Source organism: Magallana gigas, chromosome 4 (genome assembly GCF_963853765.1).
Source record: "Magallana gigas chromosome 4, xbMagGiga1.1, whole genome shotgun sequence".
NCBI classification, from domain to species: domain Eukaryota; kingdom Metazoa; phylum Mollusca; class Bivalvia; order Ostreida; family Ostreidae; genus Magallana; species Magallana gigas.
This window is the reverse complement of record NC_088856.1, coordinates 18,419,633-18,432,742: the sequence shown is the minus strand read 5'-3', so window position 1 is coordinate 18,432,742 and position 13,110 is coordinate 18,419,633. Positions and strand designations below refer to the sequence as shown.

The window sequence follows — 13,110 nt, the reverse complement described above, 5'->3', positions numbered from 1 at the left end:
ATAAACACGATAAATCAATCCCACGTTTGAAAATTGAGTTTAAAGTCAATTATTAATGTTTCATGTGTTAAATATCAAGTTGAATCGATCACTGAGCGTGCATCATAAGTTTTAATGTGTTTTTACAAAACCGGGATCAGTTCGTATTTTAGTTTTCTCGCGTCATTATCACGCCCCCACTGTAAAAAGGATGCAATGTAAACAACGTCAGCAGTTAGCTCCTTAGCTGGTCAGTCATGGCAGTTTTTGAGACGAAGAAGCAAACAAAAGTAACTCTTGACGACACCATTCCTTTAAAATGCCTGGTAGAATCCGCAGAAAAACGAGAAGACCACATGGTGACTTTTATTTTCATTTTCTGACATTAGAGACATTATGTCTCTGCTGACACTGAATTGCGATATTTTTTCTTCTTAAATATTGAAAAAAAAGTTTTTCTTGGTGTTTGTACTATAGTTGACGCAAACATGGTATTTTGTTTGGTAGGAATATTGTGTCAAAGTGCAGAGGGGTCCCATTCCAGAGAACAGCTGGACGGTAGATAAGAGATACAATGAGTTTGTGGCTCTTGATGCAGAGCTAAGAATATCAAACATTGAGCTACAACTGCCTCCCAAAAAAGTATTTGGAAACTTTGGTAGAGAGTTCATTGCAGAGAGGCAGCAGGGTTTACAGGTATGTACTAAAGTCTGTCCCAAGTTATTGCTTCCATCACTTTTTGATGATTTTTAATAAAAATACACATACTGGTGAAAGAAGTACAGTTGAAATCGATGAAATGGAAAATACCCAAGATAACTTCATTGACAAATTATCCCTTTTCACTCATAAAAGTTTACAGCAGGAACGAAAACAAATTTCTTACGTAGATTTATAATGGGAAATGTTTACATCTTTTCTCCATTTATTTTAAGCATCATTGTCATACATGTATAAAGCATGCATAAAGCATATTGATTAATTTAAATGCTCATCTGTACAGTAAGTTTTTATCTCTCTTTTAATAGCATATATTTCATTAGTTAACCATTTGAAATATGCAATTGTACTTCATTTACCAATTTCTCTTACAGAACTACCTCGCCGCAGTTGCTGATCATCATATGTTATCTAATTCACTTTTCTTCAAAAAATTTCTTGATTCTACAAACTATTCAATCAATATTCCAGGTAATATTTATGAATATTGCTTAATTATTGGCCTGTTTTTAAAAATTGCATGCACATACAGATGTTAAGTTCATGTATATATTTGTATCCTTAATCACATTTGTATTAGTAAAGAAGATGGAAATATAATATATACATAATCTTATCAATCAATATTCATTTACTGATATTGTATTATCAAGAGGTATGTCCAACAAGGCATTATTTTTACATCATGCTTTTAAAAATCTACTTTTTTTTATTTCTGATCTTACAAATCATACAAAACAAACTAAAAATTTCAGCTAAAATTGTAGGGTATTAATTTTGAGTTCATTTATCATTCATGAAGAACTGGCATTACAACATGTGTCTATGGTGTTCAGATCAGAGAAGAAATGGGATGTGTTGGAACCTCTGCCAGATATAGGTTAATACTCTCTCTCTCTCTCTCTCTCTCTCTCTCTCTCTCTCTCTCTCTCTCTCTCTCTCTCTCTCTCTCTCTCTCTCTCTCTCTCTCTCTCTCTCTCTCTCTCTCTCTCTCTCTCTCTCTCTCTCTCTCTCTCTCTCTCTCTCTCTCTCTCTCTCTCTCTCTGAAGATTAATCAATCCAAAACAAGCACAATTTTTTGTGTGGTGTAAATTGCAACTTTTTTACAAGTAGAACTGTAGCTCCCAGGTCATCTATCCAAATTTGTTTAGACAAGAAGCTACTCACAGACCTTCAGCTAAAATATATCATATAAATCCTTAACTTTTTTTTCTACAGGATGGAGGATAAGAAAGAGTTATATCCTAGTTAAACCATTGGATCAACCCAAAGTTCGCCAAGTCTTATCATGGGTTTGTATTATGCAGATATTGCTGAATCTAACTGTATTAATTATGTACACTAGTATTCTCACTCATGCTAAACATCATGATAAACATCAAAACTTGAGAAACAAGATGGAGGATTCTTTCAATTTACTCTTGTTAAAATGATAATACATGTATTTAGTCCTTAAAGGTCATATGAATCGATTTTTAACACTAAGATTTTCTTTCATAAATATAAAGCTTGGTATAAACAAATGTTAAAATACGTGATGTAAGATTTTTTTGCCTTTGCATTACTGAGAAATAACCGTGAAATATGAGCACCTCAAAAAATTCTTCCCCGCTTATCGTTCTTGATTTTGTGGATTTATGACGTCACACAGACCCACCGATGTAAACAATGCATTAAAACTAGTGTAATTTTAAAGAAGTTTATCGAATAAATTTTAGTAATTTATGCATATATGAACGTGTTCTCTTTTCAAATGAGATAATTTGATTTCGTAGTTGCCTACAGATGACTTAGTTTTAATTGGTCGTTAATGAATAAGCTTTCATGATGAAGATCCTGTACTGCAGTGGAAATTTAACGAAAGAAATGCTCCAACATTAACAGCTGATTAATGAATTATGCTTATACTTTTGAAATAGAAACATCATTTTCTTCTTCGATACGTATAATGATTGAGCTACATTTAAAGGGAATTAAAGCATTTTAATTGATTTGATTTATTTTGTCACATAAAAAAGTATAAGACAGGCCAATGAAAATGTTTGAGGCATTGTATACATAGTTTGTATTTAAGAGCTGCTGTTAAATGCCGCAAAATTATTCTTAAATTTTATTTTGAAATAATATTAATTTCTGACTTATTGATATATACGTACATGTAGCAATATCTTTAGAAAATACTTTGTGTACACGTGTATTAACGTTTTATGAAGATCACGGAAATATGGCATTTAAGGATTTAGAAATGCAACGGTAAAATAAATCGGTTGTTTGATAAAAATAGTTGTGAACGAATGTGACGATAACAGATTTTATTCAGAACAAGCATCAATAATGATAAAAAACGAAAGAAAAAATTGCGGAAGGAAGTGAGATACAGGGGATCTGTGAGTAAACACCGCACATGTATACACGTTGTAAAATCAAAACACCGCACATATCAATATAAGTACACGTTTCAAAAACAAAACATTTGAAGAAATTTCTCCTAGACTAAAAATAATTAAATGGTAACATATTTGTGAATTTGAAAGCGAAACAAACAGTATAATTGTGAAGCGAATGAGGCACCACGAGGCCTATATATACATGTAAGTTTAGAAAAAAAATCTTAATGAATCGCATGAACGTGCAAATGAGAAAAAACGATCATGTATTTTTGAATTTGTCAATTTCATAAAAAAGGTCGAAATAAAACATATATACATGCATATATTAAAATTATATTAAACTTAATGCATGTGGATCTATGAAGAAAATCATTCATTCTATATAAACGCACACGATTTCATTTCTTGAGAGAAAAAATACTGACGTGGTTGATTATTTTATAATTATACAAGTTTTATATATAGAATAGTATTTTTTTCTTTTAAAATGCTGGAAAATGACATGGATATTTGTATTCACAACATAGCTTTATAAGGCTATTGGGTCTTACTGACGTCATAAGCAAGGGAGGTAAGCCGCGTAAGTCAATGTTCCTTTTCGCGAATAAGTGATTTTGATCGACTGTGGCGCTCACATTTTGCATAAAATATTCAAAAAACAATGTCAGTCTTATTAAATAGGCACTTATGAACTCATTCCCGTATATAACTCAATATGGTCAGGATATCGTTTCATATAACCTTTAAGCATTACACTCTAAGTTTAAATTTCATATTCTATTATAGTAACCATACAACAGCTATACATTGTAGCTATATTTTTGTTGCAAAAAATATCAGTTTTAAATTGCATGTAAAGTAAACTTTATTTTTTTTCTTTTAAATTATACAGAGTAGCTTTGGTCCAGACAAATATATTGCTGAAAAGGAACTCAATGCTATTATAAAGTTGTTACCCACAATTCAGGTCAGTAATTCTCTCTCTCTCTCTCTCTCTCTCTCTCTCTCTCTCTCTCTCTCTCTCTGAGAGACACTAGATAATCTAGTGTATATGTTATGGTTCATGTTGTAAAGCTTTGACAGAATTTTATTGCAAGAAATACAAATATGCATGTAATTGGCAGCATAATTTTGTTTGATCATTTTAGAAAGTTTTAAATTTCATTTACTTCTATATAAAACACTCTCTTCACCATCAGAAGTTTCATATAAACTTTCTTTATACATGTATTAATTCTTCATACTTCCTCTTCAGCATCCAAACATCTGTCCAGTTGTGTTCTCCACAACCACTGAAAGTGGAGGACTGACCATCAGGGCATATCAAGAGAAGGGAACCTTGCGTGACGCCGTCTGTAAATGTAAACCCAAGAACCACTACTTAAAGAAGTACGCAAGTCCCAAGTCTTGCTCAACATTGGAACTAAATGCAGTAAAAATTGTTGGAAAGCAAATTCTGGAGGCATTGAAGTTCTTACATGAGAAAGGATTACCTTATGGTAAGATCTGCAGTAAAATTTGGTTTATTTATACCAGATATCAATTTATTTCAATTTGACAACTTGTTGGGATTGAACTACTTGAACCTTGAACTACATTTTTAATATACATGGACGATACCTGCTAGTGGCTGATTACCATATCAAATTCATACCATGTTAGCAAGAAATATTGTGTTTTATCAAAATCCTTTGAAATTTTTTAATGAGAGAGATTACCCTGATAATGTTAAACAGTTGTCTGAGTCTTGATTTGACACAACTTTAAGTGTACAATGTACTGTATTTTCTGTTTTTAAGGTCATTTACATGCGGGAAATGTGGTAATGGAGGGTGGAAACTGTCGTCTGTTAGATCTCGAGAACTGGTTACTAGGGCTGCCATCATACTATAGATCATTTTTCACCCAGTTCAAAAAGATCAATGTGTGTACATTTTACATGTACTTTTGTACCAGGGCAATAATCAATACTTGATATTTCTTTATTTTAATAAAATACAATATCAGTTTAATATTGTAAGATTTTTCTTTTCCTGTGATAAAAATAGCCCAAGGTTTTCTTATATATATATATATATGGTTTACCAAGTTTAGAAAACTTCTTAACTTTCTTGATTATATTTATCATGCTTGATAGATCAATTAAACTTCCCAATGATTGGTCAAGATTGCAATACATAATGCAGCATGTGATTAAGTACACCAATAAAACATCTGCTTCTTGGTCCGTTTCATCTATGAAAAAAAAAGTATTTTACATTTGTAAAATTAATATTAATTTGTATCTTCTCTTTGTTTTACAGACCTGTGAGTTAATAGACGTCTATTGTTTTGGTCAGTTGTTGTACGAGGTGGCCTTTGGTAAACAACTCCTGGCCCCTACCTGTGACTCCCTGCCACCCTCCTCTCCCCCAGAAATCAGTGAGTTGTAACAATATCAGGGTCAAATGAACACAAAATGTTTGAAAACTAATTTTAGGAAAAAATTATGATTGACTGATTTATTGAGAGATTTTTCTTTTTGCGCTATAGGATCTGTCCTGGAGTCCATTTTGTCCCCAGAGGCCTGTAAAGGAGGTTTGCCTACAGTCGAGGATTTACTCTCACACCCGTGAGTCTTGTTTGATAACATATAATCCTAGATGTATCTTTCAGCTTCAAAGTTGAGAGGACTTTTCTGTATTATCTCATCCAATTTCATTGTCTGCAAATTTTAACTATGTGTATGCACAAGTAAAAGATCTGGATCAATATCATTTAAAAAGTTAATGAACTTTGATAAGTTATCAACAATATTTTTTTGAGGGGGGGGGGGGATGTAGTCATAACACATCATTCTATATCTAGTGTGTTATTGCTATGATTTTAATAGGAAAAATGTCCACATAGTTTTGGATGATTGCATTTTATTTTTGTGCTCTTAGTAACTTGCTTGTTCATTAATTTCTTTATGAATAGCTTCTTCGCTGGAGTGGTACTGCCTCCTTCAGATAAACCAGTCCTGAAAATCCCAAGCAAGCTGAAAGAGGCCATAAAAAGTGCTAAAGAACAGATGGAGAAAAGATTGAAAGAAGAACAAAAAATTGTAAGTCAGCTAAGTCTCACTCCACTCTTAATTTTCTGAATTTCAAGTACATGTAATTATTGTTATCATCTCTCTTTACTTTTACAGAAACATATAAAGATGTTTCAATTTTTGTATTTAACAGTCTTCAGAATATTTTTTTGGAGATTGATTATTAGACATACATATTTCCAAATATCAGAGTTAAATACTAACAAGAGTAAATTACAGTAAAATCATCAGTGTTCTTAAGTGCAAGTTCTCCAAATTATTTTACTTGACTTTGTTATTTAAATTTGGATATTTTTCTCAAAGATAAATCAATTGAAGAGGTTGTCTAAAGCAAAGCAATTCCACATGTCAGAGGAAGAGAAAAAGAAAAGGAGGAAATCAAAAAAGGTACAGTGAACAGAAGATTTTGGTGAGAATGCATAACAATTTTAAAATTCGAATTGAAAGTTCAACGTGGATCTTGATTTTTATCCTCCCATATTTTCACTTGACAAGCTAGAATTAAATGTTTAGTCAATTGAAAGGTCAAGTTCATTGTTGGGTCAAGGACAGTGATAGAGGTCAAAAGACAGATGAATTTACGGTGAACTTTATCAATGATACAGGTACTAGTACAGTGTAGTGTTATGGTGAACAAATGTAGTTGAATATTATTTTAATGGACAGAACTCTTCCGATCGAGTGTTGACATTGTTAAATCATTCAAATCATTTATTGCCCAAGTTATTGTAGACAGGGTTATTTTTGCCCTATTTTTCGCCCTTCTACACTTGCTAACAGTTTTGCCATGTCTTGAATTTGCGCAAACGCATTATGATAAAAGAGAGGTAAGTATAGACATAGAAATTCATTCAGTCTTAAATTTGCCTGATGATAATGAGTGAAAAGGGTGAAAATAAAATGGGGTGTATATTTTCATGTACACAGTATTATCCGTGACCTTATTCTTTGAATTAGTTTGAGTCATCAATTCATTAAGCCTGCCTTCGTGACCTCAATCAATCAGCAATTACACATTTATTGAATGACGTACAAACAAGAGCATCATAATAATGAAAATTTCTAGTGTCACTGCAATGTTTTTGGCAAATCATTTGTTAAAATAAAATTCTGATTAAGTCATTGATCTTTCATTTTATTAGAAAGCATTGCAAGAGAATGGTGACATAGCTTCTGAGCCATCTGCTTCTGCATCCAAATCTAGTGAATCCACTAAGCCCAGTGAATCTACATCTAGCCAGCCACCCAAAGGTAGGCACTCTTGATTTATTATGTTCTATATATGCAACGTTTGATTTTGATAATTTGGAATTTGATCTCTCTCTGTCGTTTTTGTTTTTGGTCAATGTTTATGCTTAATTAACTTTTTATAAAATTTACAATGTATCTTAAAGCTTCTGACATAGAAAAAGAATTCTAAAGAAGTAATTATCTAAAACAATATCAAACTCATCAAAACCTATGTATGAAATAGAATTCAGTAGCATTGCTATGTGTTATTGTCTGTGTCTCTGATGTAATGATGTGTGATACATGTTGAGGATGTAGTGAGATTTGCAAAGTAATAAATTATAAACTCTCGCTTTATGGAGTGGTGTCAGATTGCTGGGTGGCTTTTTACAGATCGTTCACACTTGTAGTGTAAAACAGAATGGACTGGTGTGTCTTATCTCTGAAGAGCTATAATTTTTATAGGTTTTTAGTCTGTTTTTATTATTTCATCTTTCATTTTGTTTAACACAACATCTAAATAAATGATAATTTGTAAATATTCCCTTTTTTCCATTTATATAATGCTTTACAGTACTGATAAAAGAACATGTAAATTTCACAAATACCTCAAACATGAAACTTAAAATTACTATGATTTATAGAAGCATATGGGCTAGAAGGGGTACATCAACGTGATAATGATAATACAAAATCAAAGAAATTTCTCAGATAACCTAGAATACTTTAATTTTTTGTCTTTGTTCATATTATACTTTAGTATCAGTTGCAGGAATATTCTATAAGTTTGATATCTTTTACACTGCAATTTAGGAATTCTTCTTCGGAGAAAGTAAGAATATTTGAGGAAATAAATGTCATATTAAATGTACTGGTATTTTTTTTAAATCAAATGACATTTGAATTCCAGAACCTTTATCACAAGATCCCCAAAGTCCTGAACAATAGGTACAACTTGCATGTGATGTTGTCACTCTTTGTTTGTGGTGATGGCTTATTGGCTAAAATGGGCAGAAACTAATCTTTTCTACTCACATATATTCGTGGCCAATCAAGATATGTTCATAGTTTATTTTCAAATGTTTTGATTATTCTTTTATCAAAAAAAAGTCTTCACATGAAAATATTACCTTCAGAAGCTTAATTAACTTTTTATTTAAAATTGATTGAAATTCTGAATGGAAACTGTGAATGTATTTCTTGACTGTTTAACTCTAGATCTGTACCAATATAAAATAACTAACTAATGAATGATTTTTTTAATACAAAGTAGTACTCTTTTGTATCTTGCATTATAATGTTTCATAAAATGCTTGTACTGGTAGCTGTGTTATAGAATTTAAACAGGATTTATTATTCTTTAGTCAGATTATCTTATTATCAAATTTTCTCTTATTATTTCTTTATTCTAAATTTATTCATATCTATAAGTGATTTTTTTTTGTTTAAAGGTTGCATATTTACCGGTAATATATTGTGCTCAAGACCATTAACCAGATGAAATATTACTTTTGTTTACCGTAATATACATGTATATATTAGTGTGTTTTAGCCAAAATGATCTGAATTATATTCACATGTATAAGCAGATTATTCTCTTATCTTCCATAAGTCACTTGACAATGACTATAATTGATTTATGCTCAATAACCTATACATTATGAATTTTAAATAATTGCATTGAAAATCATTTAAATCTGCATTTTTATAATGGCTGATTTTATAATTAAGTTTTGGTGAAATTTCCTGGAATTGTTTTTATAAAATGTGAAAACTTTTTGTCTCTGAAGCCATGAGTTTGTCAAAGTAGAATGAACACATAACCCCTGGCTTGCGGCAATGGATTTCATGTGGCATTCTGCATGATAACACAATAAGCTCAATATTGTAGAGTTTTATTTGGAATATGTATTGTATACTGATGCTAGATGGCAAGTTTTTTTTTATGTAGCAAATAGTTTGTAACTACATGTATATGTGTAAGCATTATTACACTGTAAACAGATAATGTGTACTAATTTCTATTGAACTTTTGTATTTCAGCATTAATTTTGCAAGAGTTCATGACAGCAAACAACTTTGTTTCTGGCTTTAAAAAAAGCTTAAATATGGCTGCAACTTGCATGTGACAAACTCTCTATTTTGGTAGCTTAATTTTATTTTTTTAAATACTTAATTTGTGTAGCTGTATACGTTCTGGTGAAGTTTTTGAAAACCATGTGTCTGAAAGCTTTTCATGAGCAGCCTTAATGAGTGATTTTATAATCTAAATTTTTCAGATTAGTTTGGATCTAAGATTTATCTATATATATTTCTGTTAAGCATTGAGATAACCATGCAGATAACAACAAAACTGCATAGAATATTTTAAATATATGGAAGACATGACAGTTAAGCTTGCCTGCAAAATCTGTTGTTTCAAAGAAACATCTGAAAATTCATAAACAATATTAATCAGCTATATGATACATTATATTCATGTACATGCTGGTAGTAAGAGTCTTTGTTAAATGTTAATTCCTTTTGTTGATTTTTCTAGGTACCAGTGTGCCTGCTGCTCCTCCACCCCCAGCACCAGCTGCCCCACCCCCACCTCCGGCCCCAGGGGCACCACCACCTCCAGCCCCACCTCCTCCAGGAAACTCGGCCCCCGCTGCTGCCCCACCCCCAGCAAGAGCTGCCCTGCTGGGGTCCATTGCTGGCTTCTCAAAGAAAGGCCTCAAGAAGGCGGTCACTAATGATCGCAGTGCACCGAAAGTGTAGGGCCTGATGAACAATGGGGCTTAATGACTCATGTGTATACTCAGTTGTCACTTATTGGCTTTACTTGTGATAAACTGCATTTATAAAATATTACAGTGTATTCTATTTTATTAACTAAAGGTTATATCAGAAATACCTGTATATTAGACTCAGTATTAATAGTTATACACCATTGCCCCAGCCATACATTATGCTTCAGGTATCAATAACATTTTACATTAGAGCTTTATTTCTTGGAATAATAATATGAATGATGAATGCTATTGACATTGTTGTTGATATGTAGCATTTTATGAGGTCAATAGTGTAAGATTTTTCATTCAGATTCCATAGGTTGTCTTAATGTGCTTCATTCATGAAAGTGTTGGGTATCTTTTAGTGCAGAGAGTATGTCGATCATGTTATTAATGTGTTTTTAAAAAGAAATTCATGAGAACAAAATCAAAGGGGAGTTTTGTTTGAGTTAAAAATTTGGAACCATTTCCTTAAATGAAATTTTATACAAATCATTGAATTTATATGTATTCAAATTCAAGTCACCCCCCCCCCCCCCCAATCATCTTATTGTTATACTCTGAACTTATAAATAATTCAGAGATTGAGATTCATTTTACAAGAAGTTTTTTTTTCTTTTGATTATAAGAAATACTCACCGAGTTTTAGTTTTACTGTGCATAAGGAACCTTAGATTCATTATGTTTTACGTATGACGGAATGTATGAATATAGTATGGTAATCTTTTATATTAAACAAATGGCCAATTTCAACAGTTTGATTTTCTACAACATAAGAATATACTTAGATGTACATGTATACTCATTAATATGTATCAAACTATAGAAGAAAAAAATTCTGAGATCATTCATGCATTATATATTGTATAAATATTTATTTTTAAGAAAATATACCAAGCAGTACTAACCTTTAGTTACAAATATTATTCCTTCCAATGATAAATTGTGATGATTAAACTCTCATTCCTAGAGGCTATAGAAATTTTAAAAAAGCTCATATCAAGGATTTTTGTTTTCATTATCATCTTTTACAAGAAGAGGAAACAACTTGCCCCCAAGAAATATGAAATGTTAGCAAATTTTAGAAAATGTCCAAATCCTGTCACTATTGCCATTGAAGTTGACTGTAATGTACATAATATTGTTATATTCCTACTTGATCTCGTGAAAGACTTAGTTATACAGTTGGATGTATCTCATACGTTGATATTTTGAACACTTCGGATTTAAAAAAGTCAGGAATTCCAACCACTGTATCTTTTTTATTATTTAACTCCATATCTTTTATCCTACAATATCTTGAAGTTTTTCTTTAGCTCCATTGAGTTTCATTGTATATGTATTAATATTGTAATTGTGAAAAAAATGACGATAAAATCATATTTATATGTATGTACTATTCTTTTATTACATCACTGACATACATGTATTACAAAAGTGTATAATCATTGTAAAATTCATCAATTATATCCTGACGTAATTCAGGGATATTATGAACATTAGTGCTTAACATATGGTCATTTACCTTTTGTACTTGGTGCAATATATGGCTGCTGCTCCAATATCTTTGATACATGATAATAAAGATAGGAGGGCTGCTTAATTCTAAAATATTGTTTACAACTGCCCAACAAAAGTGTTTATAAGGTTTTGTTTAATATGACATAATCTATGAAATTATCTTGGTGATTATGAAACATTTGTCCTTCAGATTACACTGTTCATAAACCGTCTACCAAATCTCACCAAACCAATGAGTTATGCATGTATGTTTTTGGAAATGGAAATTTTTTTTAGAATAGTCTATTATTTTCTTGTGCCATTGCTTTTTTTATGAATGAAGTGTGTAACAAAATTTTTGAACAAAACACACTACATGTAGTTGATATTTTCAGTTCACATGTATTTGATATAAGCTTTGTGATATTGTGTCCAATTACAAAATTTGGCAGAATTATATATTACTGGTACATCAATTGTGTTGAGATTGTGAATTTAAATGTACAAAAAATTCAGTATAGGCCATTATATTACATTATTCAGTAGAATACGAATTTCAAAATGTAAAACATCTATTTTTTTAAAAATACATATTTTTTTTATCTTTTGAAAACAATAGAATTTTAAACCAGACACTTGGTATTGTACATGTATACAGAATGAATATTGATATCATTCGTTGTCTTGTTCTTAATTTGATTTCCTTTGTTATGTGTCTTTCCTGTCAAAATTCCTCTTAAATCATAAACTACACAGTTTTCACAGAAATAGTGCAATGATTTCATACCCATGCACTCCTTTAAATATGAAAGTGTGTTGTTGATCAGAATATTCATAGAATATCGGTGATTGTTTTAAATTTCAATTAAAGTTGTTTTTAAATGTGATGTAACATTTGTTTTGCGTTCCTTTTTTTTTGGGGGGGGGGGGGGGGTTGATGTGATTTTAATAGATGTATAAATATCCATTCAGTTGGTTTGGATATACAACATATATTTTTATTACCTAATCAAAGGGATTTTGTTGTTTTGTTACAAATTAAATATTTGCGTCTATTTTGAACTGCCGGTGTAACGAAGAATTTTGACCCGGGTTGAAAATTGACCCGGGGGTATATTTTCAACGTTGAATATTGAGACCAAAGGTGTTGAATAAAGACCCTAATCTGTTGAAAATTGACCCGCATCGTGGAATTTTGATCATGAAACCGGTTCAAAATTCCACAGCAAAGAAGCACAAATGAACCAATCAATATTTACAACTTGAGTCAATTTAATGAAAAATTATCAGTTTTTACGTATTTATTCTTTAGATTTACATGTTTATTTATGGTTTAGGGGGGGGGGCAAAAAAAATCATTTTTTTAAATTAACGCATCATTTCTTTAAATATGTAATAACTGTTTTATTCAAAATCCAATAAACCTTTAGCTTATAAT

General features: G+C 31.2%; 1 protein-coding gene across 2 annotated transcripts; it reads left to right on the top strand.

The window, feature by feature from the left end:
* Positions 1-6: 6 nt before the first annotated feature.
* On the top strand, positions 7-12,564 carry LOC105346694 (PX domain-containing protein kinase-like protein). Of its 2 annotated transcripts, XM_011455398.4 has the most exons (15): positions 82-338; positions 487-675; positions 1,074-1,170; positions 1,502-1,579; positions 1,918-1,991; positions 3,982-4,056; positions 4,345-4,588; positions 4,889-5,013; positions 5,393-5,510; positions 5,622-5,700; positions 6,048-6,174; positions 6,469-6,552; positions 7,308-7,416; positions 8,306-8,343; positions 9,935-10,071. In XM_011455398.4, the coding sequence occupies exons 1-14, from the start codon at positions 237-239 to the stop codon at positions 8,341-8,343; spliced, it is 1,539 nt and encodes a 512-aa protein (XP_011453700.2). In that variant the 5' UTR covers positions 82-236; the 3' UTR covers positions 9,935-10,071. The 2 variants fall into 2 exon arrangements, with proteins under 2 accessions (XP_011453699.3, XP_011453700.2); XM_011455397.4 differs by lacking the exon at positions 8,306-8,343 and having other exon boundaries at positions 7-338; positions 9,935-12,564.
* The last annotated feature ends 546 nt before the right edge of the window (positions 12,565-13,110 follow it).

What these genes read in the sequence shown, in the direction of transcription:
- LOC105346694 (XM_011455397.4), top strand. Translation starts at nt 237, where the DNA reads ATGGCAGTTTTTGAGACGAAGAAGCAAACAAAAGTAACTCTTGACGAC. An exon ending in AAAAACGAGAAGACCACATG is followed by an intron (nt 339 to 486) that starts GTGACTTTTATT and finishes TTTGTTTGGTAG; the next exon opens with GAATATTGTGTCAAAGTGCA. An exon ending in CTATTCAATCAATATTCCAG is followed by an intron (nt 1,171 to 1,501) that starts GTAATATTTATG and finishes TCATTCATGAAG; the next exon opens with AACTGGCATTACAACATGTG.